This window comes from Hevea brasiliensis, chromosome 9 (genome assembly GCF_030052815.1).
Source record: "Hevea brasiliensis isolate MT/VB/25A 57/8 chromosome 9, ASM3005281v1, whole genome shotgun sequence".
Classification (NCBI taxonomy): domain Eukaryota; kingdom Viridiplantae; phylum Streptophyta; class Magnoliopsida; order Malpighiales; family Euphorbiaceae; genus Hevea; species Hevea brasiliensis.
This window is the reverse complement of record NC_079501.1, coordinates 6033373-6050107: the sequence shown is the minus strand read 5'-3', so window position 1 is coordinate 6050107 and position 16735 is coordinate 6033373. Positions and strand designations below refer to the sequence as shown.

The following is a 16735-nucleotide window of genomic DNA, read 5'->3' as shown; positions in this document are numbered from 1 at the left end:
AATAACTAAGGTAAGGAACACACCTCATGAATTATATGGCAACCTGCAAAAGATTTCATCTTTTATTATGCAAAAATCTATAATAAATTGGCTTGTCTATGGATTAAAATAAATTCTAGTGCTTTTCACCATTTTATTTGGCTTGTATTAGAATCTAGGACCAATATATCCGGCTTTTACCTGAACAAAAATTTATGATCATTATGTAATTCAAAACTGAAGTTACTAAATGGTAGCAAAGATTGAGAGAAACGAACCAGCTCTGATCGAAGAGGTAAGCAAGAGACTCGAGGCTCCAATTTGTACGATAGATTTGGGTGGTAAGTGACAGCGTGAGTGAGAGATGAAGACTGGACGAAGCATAGCCAGTGGCTTCATTTTCACCCCTCCATCATTTAAAAGCGCTCTACGCTTTTACTTGATAAGGGAAAATAACAGCACATCTTGCAAGGATGACAATTGTTGTTGAATTTAATTCAACCCGCCTCTTTATGAATAATTTTTATGGTTTTGATGTTGCATAGGGTAAGGACGGACGGACGGACGGACGGACGGACGGACGGAAGGTCTTCTGCTCCAATAACTCTCCATAAACAATAATATATTAATATTTTTTAATATATTTAAATATTATAATTTTAATACAAAATATAAATATATTTTTAAATTATGTTTAAAATTTATATTTTGACTTATAATTTATTTTTTAATAAATAAATTTATATTATGTAATAATAAATTAAAATGAAAAATAGAAGTCCGATAAGGTAAAACGCTCGCTCTCTGCCGGGAAGTCCCGTCTTGATGGGTCCCATTGTCATTTCCAATATCTTGAGCTAAAACGATGCGTTTTTCTGTCAGCAGTTGGAGCAGAGTGTGCCCCAATGTGGAAGTGCGCGCGCGTTTTATAACACAATTAAAACGATGCCGGCTTAAGCATCCAAACCTGGTTAACTGAACGACGTTTCGTTTGTTTAGTTTCTGTTGCAGAAATAAAACGAGAAATTAACACTTAAAACCACAAAAGCCCTAGCAAAACCCCTTTTCTTTTCAAGCAGATTGCGAGAGCCTTACCTGAATCCGATCAACATGGCGAAGAGCTCTAGCCACCTGATATTGAATGGATCAAGGCTGGCTAGGCAGATCTGCACAGCGGCGGAGGCTGTGTCTGAGGCGGCTCCTCCGGCGATGGTTTCCCAGAGAAAAGGGGAACGGCTGTACCGGAGGTTGTCAGCTCTAGGAGCGACTGGAGGGAGTGTGTCAAAGACGTTAAATGAGTACCTTATGGAGGGAAAGCCTATAAGGAAAATCGAGCTCTCTCGGTGCATCAAAGAGCTCCGCAAGTATCAGAGGTTCGATCATGCCCTTGAGGTCCGTCTCTTCTTCCCATCTTTACCGAAATCTCTTGGCATATTTCTGCCTTCAAAAGGTTCTTGCTGTTGCTGGTTTCTTCTAATATTGTTATAACCTGATGAATTGGAACGCCGCATGAGAAACTGGTGTTGTGTTGCTAAATGCTGCTCATTTGCAAAACTTGATATTCCCTTGCAAATTAACTTTTTTTTAGCTATTTTCTGTTCTTACTTTTGAATTGTATCTTAGTGAATGTAAACTTAACAATACGCTTAGATGTAGATTATGATACAGGCTATGCAATACGCTTATTATGATGCAGTTAATGGGGTTACTTATTATGATGCAGATAATGGAGTGGATGGAGAAGAGGAAAATGAACTTCTCCCATGCGGACTATGCAATACGCTTAGATCTTATAGCAAAAACCAAAGGGATAGCTGTTGCTGAGGATTTCTTCAATTGGCTCTCACCAGCTGCGAAAAGTCAGTCTGCATATGGATCTCTTTTGAACTGTTATTGCAAGGAACTTATGTCTGACAAGGCACTGGCTCTTTTTCAGAAAATGGATGAAATGAACTTTCTTACCGCTTCGTTACCTTTTAACAATCTCATGTCACTACATATGGGATTGGGCCAACCTGAGAAGGTGCCTGTCTTAGTTTATGAGATGAAGCAGAGGAATATCAAACCTTGCTGTTTCACGTATAATATCTGGATGCAGAGCTATGGATGTTTGAATGATTATGAGGGAGTAGAAAGAGTTCTGGCTGAGATTGAAAAGGATGATAAAGATAATTGTGAGTGGACTACGTACAGTAATCTGGCTACGATCTATCTCAAGGCCGGACATTTTGAGAAAGCTGAATCAGCTCTTAAAAAGGTAGAGGCAAAGATGGGATTTCGTAATCGGGAGGCTTACCATTTTCTGATTAGCTTATATGGTGGCACGTTTAATCTTGGAGAGGTCAATCGAGTGTGGAATTCCCTGAAGTCGAGTTTCCCTGTGATCACCAATTTGAGTTACCTAGTAATGCTTCAGGCACTTGCCAAACTAAAAGATGTCGAGGGTATAGCCAAATGCTTTAAGGAGTGGGAATCCAGTTGCCTCAGTTATGATATGAGGTTAGCGAATGTTGCTATAAGAGCCTACCTGGAACAGGACATGTATGAAGAAGCTGAATCAATCTTTGATGATGCACTTAAGAGGGCCAAAGGGCCTTTCTTCAAGGCTCGGGAGATGTTCATGGTTTTCTCGTTGAAGATCCATCAACTGGACTTGGCTTTTGATCATATGAAAGCAGCTTTTTCTGAAGCTGAGTATGACTGGCGACCGAAGGAGGAGACAGTGACTGCATTTTTTAATTATTTTTGTGAAGAGAAAGATATTGATGGTGCTGAGAAGTTTTGCAAGATCTTGAAGCATATTAATAGTCTTGACTCCATTGCTTACAGATTGCTGCTAAAGACATACATAGCTGCCGACAAATTAGCTCCTGAGATGCGTCAGAGACTGAAGGAAGAGAATATTGAAATGAGCGATGAGCTTAAGAACTTGCTTGAAAAGGTCAGTCCCAATCCCAAATAGGTTTAGTATGTGGTCGCACAGTGTCTGAATTAGCCAGCTGTTGATATATTAAAAATGTTGAGGTGCATCCCATGGTTCGTCGTCCTAGAGCTAAAATTTAGTGTTGTGACATTGAAAATGTGTAACAGTTGTTTCAAGTCGTCGGCAATGTGGTATATCTCATTCACAGCACAGCAAATTTTCTCAAGTAATCTAAATAATACCTTTCAATGAATTCACAGAAGGAGCCATGAAGACTGTTCATGAGTCAGAAACATGCAAAAAAAGCTCCAATCACAAGCATAGATCATCAGCAAAATCACTTTTTCCCCTCAATATTTCCAAGCAAAGATTACATCAACCTGTTATACAATATAATTTGAGTGTATGATCGAGCCTGAAGAAAAATTGTCAAAATAGAATTGGTATCACTCCCTACGCATGCTAATTTAAAATAGTTTCCGCGGAGCAAATTTCTTGATTGCACAGATCCCCAGATACACACCGTTCATATCGCAAGTTTGGCAGGAAAAATGATAGGCAGAGTGGAGGAATAAATGCAATGTGGGAAAGTGTTGAATCAGAAATCCGGGCCTTCAGATTTCCTGCTTTAGATTCACATTGATGATCCCTATATGGGATTTAGGTTGAAAATATTCATCTGTATCCACCTCTTCAATTTCCTGGGCCAGCACATTATTCAATTACATAATCAGCAACTACCAGAAATACAACTCTTCTAACATATGGTAACATTTTTTTCCTGAGCAAACTCATCCAATTAGGAATGAGACAACTCCAATTTATTATCCTGGTTCTATGAGAACAAATGACCCCATGGCAATATATTTAAAATACTGGTTACTGCAGTATACAGTGCATCTCCGGGTCATGGTCTCAAGCAAACAACAATGAAATGCTGATATCTGAAAATGAGTGACCAAAAAAACAATCCTACTCGTCATAACAACTAGAAAGAAAAATAAAGTGCTTTTACCTGAACAACATCTTCTCCTTTAACGACCCGTCCAAAAACTATAAGTTTTTCAGTAAGATCAGGGATGGGTGCAGTTGTAATGAAAAGCTCAAATCCTTTGTCATCGTGTTTTCTCTTAGAAGTCCCGAGCATGAATGCCTCATGTTTCAAACTGGTTGAATATCAAAATCCACTTAAAATTAAACCTCAAAATGCAAAATACTGAATAATTCATAAAATGGTAAAAAATTGGAGAAGAAAAATATGATTTATGCGGGCAACCTTGTATCAAGTTGACTGTAACGCTTCCCCTTCAAAGTCCAGTCTTCCGCAGCCCCAAGGCTATCAGCATCCCCTGCTTGAATCACATAATGCTTTATCACATGACGGAAACGCATCCCCTTGAAGTGCCCTTTTTCACTGCAAAACCAATTGCATTGTTAATTGAGGAGAATGGGCAAGATTTGTAGTAAGATGTTTTTCAAGAGGTATCTACTCAGAATCAACTTAAGATAAGAATTGCCATATAAGGTTATTATAAACATCCTTTATTTTCAATTCTATTAGTAAACTATCGATCCATTGTGAGATACATCACATGGAATCTGGACTGTGAGGTGTAAACTATGTGCCATGAATCTTTAATCAAATGGTTACTTGATTCTATTATATTTTTATAGATCAAAAGCCTTCAATGGCCATTACCACATGAGAGTTGAGACAGTTGATGTTGTATTAAGCACGTTGTATGAGTTTATGTAGAACCAAACACCTACATTGATTTTAGAAATAGTTGACCCTTCCTAGCTGTTCTATTTGCACACTTGCCTAACACCCAGGGAAGGAAAAACTCAACTCAACTCAACTCAATTCAACTAAGCCTTCATCCCAAAAATTTATTAGAGTCGGCTATATGAATTCTCTTTCACCGTTCTAAACGATTTTGGGTTAAATCCTCAGAAATATGTAATGTTTTTAGATTATGTTGCACTACTCTTCTCCAAAATAATTTAGGTAACCAATGTGCTCTACTTGTCTAACTGGAGCCTCCGTATATCTATGCTTCACATGACCAAAACCCCTCAATTTTCCTTCTCGCAACTTATCCTCAATTGACACTACTCCTACCTTTTCTCTAATACTCTCATTATGGACTTTATCTAGTCTAGTGTGGCCACTCATATGGCCACTCATTCACCTTAACATTCTCATCTATGCAACTCTTATCTTAGACATATACGACTCCTTCATTGCCCAACACTCACTATCATATAACATGCCCAGTCGTATGGCTGTGCAATAAAATTCTCCTTTCAACTTATTGAGAATTTTGCGATCACATAAAATTCCCGTGGCACGTCTCCACTTCAACCATCCGGCTTTAATCCTATGACTAACATCCTCCTCACATCCCCCATCTACTTGAAGGATTGAGCCGAGATATTTAAAATGATTATTTTGGGGCAATACCTCAATCATCAGTTCTGCAAAGGAAATGCACAAATGATCAGTGCCTCCTAACCAAAAAAGAGAGCTGATACAAAACACCTACGTTGATTTTAGAGCTGATACAATTGATTGAAAGTGGTGTGCAAAAGAAAGAAGATGAGGAAAGAAGAACAAGGCAAACCATGATATGCATGATGCACCCATACAGGTACTCATAACAAAGAAACCATTTCATAAGGCCTAGAGATCAATGCTTACATAGGATTTAGCATCCATTGGACACATAAGAGAAAAATGCTTGCATAAAATAATTATAATCCTCCACTTGAATCTTTCCAATACAAGCTTATAGTTACCCAAATTCACATTGTAACTTGCAGTTTGACCCATCATATATGAATTTTGTTAATGAAAAAGTCAAATGCAAATATATCAATTAAGATGGACAATCTTGCTACTAAAATGCACAAATCCCATAAAAGAACATTGTAAATATTGCACTGTACAATGAGAGCTATAAAGAATATGATGACATCAGCTACATGAACTATATATGAATCTATGAAGTGAAGGTCAAAATAAGCGGTTATTTTTACACTCACCACAAGTCAATGAACTTGTCAACAACTTCGGAAGAACCATCCTTGAAAAGTTCTACTGTTATGGTGCCTTTCGATGTATTTAAAATCTAGTAATAAAATGAAAATCCAGCATTGTTGAATTAAAAATCATGTGTAAAATCTCAACCTAATAGCATAGAAATGAAAAAACATGTAATCATGCCAAAGCATAGAAAGAGGTGACGGATAATTTCAATAACTATGTAATGGTTCTGAAGCTGACCCTCCAACTAATTGACCCTTATGAAACTAATGTATTTGAACAATCCCTACAAAAGTTGGCTCACATGATGAGAAGAACATTAATCCAATTCAGTAAAAAGAAAAATTTTCAAGTCACTAATTCCAATAATTAACAGAAAATAAAATGCTTTATGAATTCCACAAAGTATTTTCTTGTCAGATTCCTACAGAAAAAATATGGATACCAATAGAATTCACTGTGTTCTTAATTAGATAAGGAAACACATTAAAATACACTAGATAACAACATCAAACCCACTTTGATGAAAGCTCCCCATATTTTTTTACCCGAACACTAACCTTCACCCACTGTAAATATTACCATTACAGATTAACAATGCTCACCCTGGCAACAGCTTTCATTTGGAAACAAAGTAATTTCAGAAGTTAAAATGGCTCAGAGTAGAAAATGACATACTGCATATCCTGGGAGATCAGATTTCTTTGGATCCAGAAAAGCCTGTTCAACCTGCAGAACAAAAAAATTGAAAAAGACGAGTCAGGTAAAATTAAAGTCTGATGAAACCGAAAAACCTGAAACAGATGGACCAAGATGTAAGCTCAAGAAAACATAAATGAAAAATAAAATGTTCAGTGACCAAGAGAAATAAACAAGGTTGTGAAAAATACATACCTCAAAGCCTAATGATTTACGACTCTGAGTCTGGATTCTTGACCTAACCAGAATTACAAACATATGAATTAGTAATTAATTCACAGAATCAACCAGAATAGCAGCAAAAACTTATTATTATCAAAATTAAGAATGAAAAGAGTTTATCAAATACACGAAAAATCATGGAGTGCACAAACCTAAGGGACCAGTGACTGTATGAAGAATACAAGAAAAAGATAGTCAAGAGAACAATCAAGCCGCATAGAAGAATAGTAACAGCACTTATTCGACTCGGTCCCTTCTTCTTCTTGCTCTGTTGCAAGAGAGCTTGAGGCTTGATCCTTGCCATCTACAATAATCTCAATCTTCTGTATACACAAAACCACCACCTGAGAAATCACTTTCCAAAATTAAATTTGCGAAAATATCGAATTCGAATTGAGATTTTAAGATCTAAAATTAGATGCATTAAAGAGAAAATATTTTCATTGGAAATTACCTGTGTGATTCCTTCGCCAGGTGAAACAAGTTGACGGTTTTGTGATCTTTGATTGAAATTTCAATTCCTACTCCTTAACCCCTTCTCTAATTTTCAACGATTTTTGAGCGTACGCCATAGGCTTATCGGTTATTGATTGGGCCCGTGTTCAGCCCAATTAGCCTAGTTTTACAGCGCCGCCAGGCCAGCTACTGAGGAAGATTTTATCTTCCTATTCAATATGCTAATGATTTTTTTATTTTTGTTTTATAATATGTTTTTTTAATTATGTTTTTCAAACTGATTTAACAGAGATCATTGAATGCTGGCAGTGAATTTGAAAATAACGCTGCTAGCATTTATATTTATACGAGAATTTTTTTTATAAATTATTACAATTGAATTTTATTATTTCGATGAAAATATTAGTATTAATTGTGAATAAAAAGACTAAATTAAGGTATCTTGCTTTTATTTATATTAAATAATAAATAAATAAACCATCATTTGTTAACAAAGCTACCCAAAAATAATCATAAAATGTAGTCAGACCTATCCTTGGATAAATATTTCTAAAATTTAGTATTGCCTAAACTTTGATTGATGAAAAATATTTACCATAAATATTTGAAATTACCATTTTTAACATCTGACTTCTCACTTCTTGGAATGGTGCCCGTTACTGAACAGAAAGGAGTGGAATTTTAAGCCTTATTTTGGAACAATCTCTTGGCATTACTCATTTACTCATCCACTGATTCTTCATACACAAAAAGATTTGTTATGTCACAAATGCCCTCTAAGCAAGTACATGCAGCATCACCTAAGAATGACAAAGTGATAAACTAGCAGTACAATCTCCGACCCAAGCTGCTATCCTAAAGATTTTCCATGGTTGTTCCCATGGGTGTAAAACCACTAGGTCTATTAACTCTATATCCCACAAAAACAGAGACGCATACAGACACTACTGAAAATAAAAGCGCGAAGGCACTTGCAACAGCTACCGAACTGCCTGGTGATGACGTTGTTAATGTTGAACTGCCAGGAGAGATATCTAAGGGTATCCAATCACAGTTGACAGAATAGTGACCAGATCCATGCCATGGGTTCCCATCAACAGGATACCAGAATGCAACAGACATCTTGCTTGATCCACTAATGGTAAACTGAGCATCCTGCAGAAATTTAGAGAAAACAACTCATTCAAGCTCTGCTGCTGGAAAGTAATACTTCTAACTACAAAGTTGTCTAAACGATACAATGGTACCATCACACAACATAAGTTCTGACAATATATGCATTCCAGTCAAAGTATATGCACAGTAAATGACTAGTAGGCAACAAGGAGCAAGACAGCTCAATAGTGATTCCAGCAAAAGTTTAGAATCCAAATTGTAGAGATCGTCTGAGCATCTCCCAAATACACCATCATGCGATAATAACCATGAATCAACAGTATGGCCATGCTAGTAGACCTGCTGTTAATACTTCAAGGCCATAATCTACTTTCCTCAGCAAGCAACCAAATGAGAGCAATAGTTGGTGCAACCAATTCTAAATGCACAATTTGAAATTCCAAAAATTTCAAATGATATGCTAATCTGGCAGATGAGTTACTGACCTGCTGGAAACGATCCATGGTTCTCAAAGGCCTAGAGAATTCAAAAAAATAAGTGCCTTTTTGACCATCTGAACCATAAGGACTATCTTCCTCTACAAAACCTGTTAGTGAAATATTAAATATCAAATCATAGAGAACAAAGAATTACATTTGATCCAAAAAAAAATGAATGAAAATAAAGGGTATACCATAGTCCACTTGAAAGCACAAGCAAGAAATCTAAAAACAGATAGAACACAAATGGGGACACAGAAACCAAAGTGAAACTTCCATGTCTCAAAGTCAATGTTGTTTGGTTAAAATTTCATAACAAAGTAAATGCATATGTGTTTGTGCTTTCTAGCATCCTTTTCCAACTCACTGCACTTTGGGGACACAGCATCCTTGAGTATCACTAATCACACAAAATGAACCTTGTGATTGGATATTGTAAAATGCATTTAATCAAAAGCAAATGAATACATAGCACACAAGTGAATTTCTGTGGATTGTATGCACAAATCAAGCATATGAACCATTTGGATTGACTCTCTCATGTATGTCAGTCCTTTTTCACAACTGTACAACAAAATTTTTTTACAGTTTGGTCGCACATAAATAATACAGACTATCCTTACAAGTAACCAGTAAATGATGGACAGACATAGAGAAAGACAGAAAAGGAAGGGGCGGGGTGGTTGTAAGAGAAAGAGTTACCTGAGTGATCAGTAAAGGTACTGTGCCACCATGCCCCCTTCCAATTATTCTGTGCACTAGAATAATTTCCTGACATTGAAAATGTTCACCCTTTAATAGTTTGATCTTTACTCACCTACTATTAGAGAAATTTACTAAAAAGTAAATACAAGCATAATAAGAAGAGGAAGAAGTAAAATAAATTAACCTGATATGACTACCATTAAGGTAGAAGTTGATTTTTATAATTAGCTCAATCCTATGAAATAAGTGAATGTCACAAACCAAAAGACTATAGTGTCCCCAGTGCACAAAGCTCCTTGCTCTGTCAAGGTCGAAGGAGAATCATCTAAACTTCTTTTGAAAGAAATGGTTTTCATGCTCATCCATAAAAGTGCAACCTTACCATTGAGGCAAGGCTCTCTTCACATAAAATTATATAAGCTTACTAAATTTTGACTTAAGAGACACCTAAATTATTCTGAAGCTTCATAGATAGAGCTTTAAGAGGAAAAAATGGGAAATGATAATTTATAGATCCCATTGCTTCTTCAGTCAGATGACCTGGAGATTTCCATAGCATGAAGGCTTGCAGTTATTTTGACCATATTGGAATCTACCAAATTTTATTGATACTGACTAGTATTTCCTCCTCGGTAAGGCTTTAAACAAGCTGGGCAGAAGAAAAGCCCAAGCTTGGCATGAATTTTCAGGATGAGCTCAAACTCAGCTCTTTTTTTTTTTATTTTAAAAAAGGCAACCATTAAAGCCAATGCAGGCCAAATTACTTGACTAGCATTTTTATCTTTCATCCGTTTTTTTGAAAAAAAGGGTAAAGCCAATGCATTGAAAAAGTGTCACATGATAAAGTGAGTATGATAGAGCTTTACTATGAAAATTTATGTCAAACCAAAGGGAATACAAGTTATTTAAAAATTCATGAACTAACAGTATAATATTCAAATATGGATTAAGCAGATTTCTGGATGTCCTTGGAGAATATTTAAAATTAAGGATGAAGTTATTAATATATCACGATCTTTATAAAGTGCTTGGGGTAAATAAAATATCTATAAAATGTGAAATAGACAATATCAAAAAAAGCAAGCTTTTGACTTTCTAGGAGCACATCATGAATTCTATGTCATGATGCTCCTTGTCATTTATTTAGTTCCTTATCCCACTTTATTTTTCTTCTTTAAATGCAGTCAATCATTTTCTCAAGACATAAACACGTTCAATTTCCCATTGAAAAAGATCAGTCGTATAACTTAATGCTAGAAATACCTGAAGGACCAGTTCCATCAATATATCTACAGTGTGGATTCCATGCATATAGATCGACCAAATGGCCAAACCTGTTCAAAGAGAGAATCATAAATAACACATAAAGATCAACTAAGTAGATTATGCAAGCATCCACTAACAGATACATCCTACTCCAATGTTTTGATAGTCAAGAAGTTAATATTGTATCACCTGTCACCACCATTTCCATCTCTGTTGTCTATCGGATTCCCACCATAGAGCCGTCCAGGAATAGCATTTCCAATTGAAAAGTGCATAATGTCAACTTCATGGCCTTTGCAAGTTTTGTTGGTGCAAGCATTAGTTCCTTCCTTACAGCCACCCATCTAAAAACACACATTTCTCACATAAATGAAAAGACCACGAATATTAACTTACAAATGATGACAACAACAGCACTATAATCAGTGGAGCCACTTACATTGTGATAGGTAGCATGGTCACCAATTGGAAACATGAGGGCCACAGATGGGCATTTAATGTTGTTGCTGCAGTAAAGAAAAGTTCAATCCAATAAAATCCTTCTCTGATCTAACTAAACATGCATTCCCTTGATTATCTCAAAAGTATGGAATGACAAACTCAGGCAAGAGTTTGGTGCGATCATGATGAAATCAAATCTTCGTCCACAAATCAAAAGAGGCTACAAAACCTTAAATGATAAAGCAAGCACAAAAATTGTTTCCCTTAAAGCAATACTTAATATTACTTAATAGGTATCATATTAAAATTCATCTATAGGCAGAATTGAATGGCAATTCACTTGGAGCAGCCAGCTACATGCATAATAATATCGGACATGTTAAATAGATCAAACACATAACGAAAGTAATAATACAACAAAATCCTGAGCATGATAAGATCCATATTGTGCTTCTTTCTCTAGGAAGGAAACTTACCCTTTCGAGTAGGCATAGTCCCCATCGACTTGCAACAAGAAGAACACATCTTTACCATCGTGCAAGGCCTACAACAACCCCAAGCGTATCTCATCAGGAAAAAAGAAAAAAGTTAAAAGACAAATCTGAAAATGGATCCATAGAAAGTCACCATGGCCAAATGCTCCAATTTGTCACTGATGTAAGCATTTCACTGTATACGGGACATCACAAAAACACTTGCAATGCACATAGAGATTTTTTAATCAGAACCTACCTTAACGGTCATTTTTCCACCTTTATACTCTTTATCCTCATCCGGGTCCAGAGCAGGAAGGAGAGAGAATTCGAAGCCATCAATGTCCTTCCAATCGTCGGCATGGCCATCAAGGGTGACAAGTCCAGGCCTGAACTCGGCTTGCACTCGGATTCCCGAGTCGGACTCACATCTCCACTCACCGGACTCCTGGTGCGAGCTGGCCCACCCGATCAAAACGGAGACCAGAACCAATAAGACCAACGAGACTCGAGCCATTGTAAGCGATAAAGTTTCCTTGCTGTATAGAGACGGTGCTGCGTTGGCGTGCTCTTTGCCTGCATTCCTTGGGCGACTCTAGCTTGTGTTATAATTTGCGCTTGACTTTGGATTTTTAGGAAATAATCCAGGAAAGGAAAAGAGTTGGTACTAATTTTCAGCATTGTACTACTGATGGAGAGAGAAGCATGGACCAATGGCGCCCCTCAAACAAGACTCCTATATTAATACCGTGAGGGTTTTTTATACCCTTTTCTTTTCACTATATCGAGATTAATTTTTTATTTAATTAAATATAAAGCATTTTTCTTATATTGAACTAGTTTTAAAAAATAAAATATTTAAATATTAAATATACCATCCATAAATTTAATATTTGAAACAAATTAAAAACAATGTAATCACATAAAATCTTAAATATTTAAGAAAATTTATTAGAATTACTTTAAATTTTAAGGCTAATTCACAATTAATTGAGATGTTAAAATTTTTTTGAGAAATTATTGATATTATATTACAATTGAATTTTAATTAGTAATTAAATGATTAAAATTTTTTTAGAATGGATATATTAAAATATGGTGTGATTACATAAAATTTAAACTTATATTAAAATGAGTAATCATCATTGAATTAAATATTTATATATAAATATATATTTCGATATAAATATTAATCTAATGATTATTAAATTTATTTTTATATGAACTCAAATTTATATTAGATGAATCCGTTAAAATATTTTTAAAGAGAAATCACGATAATAAATTATTTATATATATTTATTGAAGGAAATTAATATAAATTAATTTTATATAAAAGTATATTTAATATTTTTAAATTAAATATTTATATTAATATCCTTATATAATTAATATTAGTAAATATATAAATTTCAGTGTAAATGTTTAATTTAAAAACTGTTATCTTTTTATGTAGACATAAATTTATGATTAGTTGTATCATGTCTATTTGAAAATTGAATGATGCCTTGATTATTTGGTGAATAACAATTCTTTTAATTTGTTTTGCAAAATAAATCAATAAAGATGAAAAATAAAAATATATTTACTATAAAATTAAACAAATTAAAAAATTTAAATTTAAATCGAATAAAAAAATATAAAATTACTTATATATATATATATATCTCTTTCATTAAACATACATGTAAATGTAATTATTAAAACCACTCCTTGCATATTTTATTTTATTTTATTTTTATCTTTTACAAACTGGGATGGTTTGCCGGTGCCAGCTGTTTTGACCACAGTGAGTCGTGAGCAGTGATTTGTACGAGCCGCCATCTTTCAGGAGATTTTTGTACGAAACTTCACAAAACATTGTACGATTCCTTAACTATGTGACTATATGCTCAGTTTGCGCGCACTCCTTTTCCTTTGTGTGCAATCTAAAGTTTTACAATAATTTAATTTAAATATTTCTTTTATCGATTTCTCCATTTGAAATTAAAAATTTAATGTTTTTTAGCTTTAAAAGATTTTATTTCCAAAAAATAAGAAATTAAACATAATTGTACAAAAATTTAATTGAATTTTTTTTGTAATTAATTTATTTTAAAAAAAATATTAAAATTAGAGATAACAATAATAAGATACATGTAAAAATCATCATACACAAATTTAATTATATTTTCAAAATTTAAACTCATCCAAAATTAATTATCACTATTCGAAAAATACTCAAATCAATTTAATTTTATATATTTTAATTAATAATTTATATAAAGAAAATTATATTCATAATTTATATTTTAAAAATTTAACAATTCAACAAATATTCAAATTATATTTTATTTAAATAAAAAAGTATATAATTTATAAATATTATTATAAAAATATATTTTAACGATGTTCAATACATAAAATTTAAATTCGACTCAAATCCATTATAAACATTATTTTTTAAATTTAAATTCATCACAAAGTCAATTATAAATTATTAAAACTTATCTTATTAAAATTTAATAAAGTCAGATACTCATAAAAATTCAACCTCTTAGAATTCCTATTTGGAATAGAATTGCTGCAATGAAAAATATATGGCCGTGAAGGGTGATATGTAGGGAAGGAAAAGGGCAATAAATTCTTTTAAATGAAGGAAGATATCGAGAATGATAAATCGTTTAATTTATTGTGATAAGTGAATTGAAATTTATTTAGTAAAAAAATAAGAAGAAAAATATGCATTATAATAATAATAATAATAATAATAATAATAATAATAATAATATTATTATTATTATTATTATTATTATTATTATTATTATTATTATTATTATAAAACTTAAAAATTAAACTAATATGATCATTATTTAATATAGAGAATAGTTTTGTAGAAACATTCTTATGCAATCAATCATAGACAATAATTTTTAAAATACGATTTTTAAAAACTATTGGATAGAAAATATTAATTTTTTTTTGACAATTAAATATTATAATTTTGAATTACGTATACCAACATTTAAAATCAGAGTAATTGTAGTTAAAATTTTAAAATTAATTTAGAAAATTTTGAAATTTGTTCATCTAAAATAATGAGTGACAATAAAAAGAAGAGAAAAAAAAAATACATTTAATGTATTTTAACGTGAATAATAAAATGAATTCTAAGATTTTTAGAACCATATATAATTGCTCAAATTTAAAACTTACGATATATGATTTAAAATTAAAATGTTTTATATAATTATTAAATAGTAAAAATCTTTAACATTCTCTATCTAATTGTATAATGTAGGGCATATCATTATTTGATTTCAAATTTTCAATTATTATGTTGCTTATTATGGTTTTTACTTTATTTTTTATCACTCGTATTGTCGTTTTATCTGTATTATTTTATTTACAATTAGAAAAATGAATTTATTTTATAACTAAAGATGGATTTATCTTTATAATTAAATTCTTTTTATCATATAATCATCTAAAAAAATTAATATAATATAACTTTTCGCATTTCGCTCCTTTCATCCTTTTTTTTTAGGTGGGTATTTTTTTTATGCACCTTTTAACAATAAAAATTTATTTAAAATGATATCAAACAGCATTTAAAAAAAATTAAATTAATTTCTATTAAATATTTTAGTATAAAAGGGCAAGGTTTAATTTAAAAACTAAATTTGATTGCATTTAAAAATAAATTATTTTTTTTATATATAATGACTTATTATAATTTAAACTTCAAATTTTATAGGTTAATTTTTTTGGACAATCTCTCAATTTTAGAGTTTATTACACTTTCGCCTCTTATCTTTATTTTATTATCATAAAGTTATTTAACTAAAAAAAAAAGTTACAATAGTCCCTTATGTCAGAATCTCATTATATTTTCGATTAATATAATACGTGTCAATGTATACTGTAAAAAAAAAAAAAAAATTAAAGCTCTAAATATGAAATTTATATTAGTCTTTTTCCTTTAACTTTTATCTCATGTCCATTAATATTACTCAAACGTCTAAAAAGAATATTTCTTAATTAATTAGGGACGAGATAATCATAGCAATTAAAACTCTATAATTCCATATTCAAACACATAAATAAGGTATATTTAGTGTAATAAATCATTTAAAAAAAAAACAAAATTTCAGCTTTAAAATAAAATAATTCTAACATACTTACTCATATTTTTTTCACCAAACAAAAAATTTTAAACCTATTTGGCATTGAATTTCATAAGCCAAAAAGCTTTTTTTAGAAAAAAAACATAATTTTAAATGTAATTAAGAAAAATAATTTAGAAAGGAACTATTTTATTGTTTAGTGTTTTTATGCTAAACCATGTTGAATTTATTTTTAAATCATATTTTAATATTATATAACTAATATATTTTTCTCGATAGCAATTATAATAGTAATGCCAGATAACCTCTACTTTTCATTTTTTAATGTGATGACCCAATAAATATAATTTTGAACATTTGAGGAGTAGGGTTAATAAACATGAGATAGATTTATACGAGAGAGACTAATATGAATTTCATATGTGGTAATTTAATTTCTTTTATTTCTCTTTATTTTATAATATGACACTTTTATATGTTAATTTGGTCAGAGATATAATAGGACTTTAGTATGAAAAACTTTTATGTAGCATTTTTTTAAGTTAAGAGATTTTATGTAATTTTTTTAAATAAAATTTTATAATAATAAAATGGAAATGATGGACAAAAATGCAATAAATTCTAAAATTAAAGGATGATTGACAAAAAGAGCCAATTTTATAATTTTACAAATGACTACAATTAGCTTTGAACTTTTTAGCTCAAAGGTAAAAATAAAGGTCTGTTTGGCATTAATATTGAATTTGCTATTAAAAGAATTATTTTTTTAAATATACTAATTAGAGAGTGTTAAAAAATAATTAAAAATAAAATTTAATTATTTT

General features: G+C 32.0%; 3 protein-coding genes across 5 annotated transcripts; 1 reads left to right on the top strand and 2 right to left on the bottom strand.

Moving 5' to 3' along the window:
* The first annotated feature begins 988 nt into the window (after positions 1-988).
* LOC110639850 (pentatricopeptide repeat-containing protein At1g02370, mitochondrial) lies at positions 989-3128 on the top strand. The gene is made up of 2 exons (XM_021790943.2): positions 989-1371; positions 1703-3128. The coding sequence occupies exons 1-2, from the start codon at positions 1090-1092 to the stop codon at positions 2939-2941; spliced, it is 1521 nt and encodes a 506-aa protein (XP_021646635.2). The 5' UTR covers positions 989-1089; the 3' UTR covers positions 2942-3128.
* A 102-nt stretch (positions 3129-3230) lies between these two features.
* Positions 3231-7480, bottom strand: LOC110639853 (peptidyl-prolyl cis-trans isomerase CYP21-4). Of its 3 annotated transcripts, none has more exons than XM_021790949.2 (8): positions 7324-7480; positions 7022-7213; positions 6843-6885; positions 6627-6677; positions 5948-6033; positions 4179-4316; positions 3918-4068; positions 3231-3282 (listed from the first exon to the last, which is right to left on the bottom strand). In XM_021790949.2, the coding sequence occupies exons 2-8, from the start codon at positions 7171-7173 to the stop codon at positions 3253-3255; spliced, it is 651 nt and encodes a 216-aa protein (XP_021646641.2). In that variant the 5' UTR covers positions 7174-7213; positions 7324-7480; the 3' UTR covers positions 3231-3252. The 3 variants fall into 3 exon arrangements, with proteins under 3 accessions (XP_021646641.2, XP_021646639.2, XP_021646640.2); XM_021790947.2 differs by having other exon boundaries at positions 3231-3603; positions 7324-7479; XM_021790948.2 differs by having other exon boundaries at positions 3231-3603; positions 7022-7192; positions 7324-7475.
* Positions 7481-7960: 480 nt separating this feature from the next.
* LOC110639851 (uncharacterized) lies at positions 7961-12572 on the bottom strand. Its single transcript, XM_058152595.1, has 8 exons — positions 12065-12572; positions 11809-11876; positions 11331-11397; positions 11081-11235; positions 10889-10959; positions 9623-9691; positions 8927-9027; positions 7961-8480 (listed from the first exon to the last, which is right to left on the bottom strand). Exons 1-8 carry the CDS (start codon positions 12320-12322, stop codon positions 8181-8183), a joined length of 1089 nt encoding a protein of 362 aa, XP_058008578.1. The 5' UTR covers positions 12323-12572; the 3' UTR covers positions 7961-8180.
* Positions 12573-16735: the final 4163 nt, after the last annotated feature.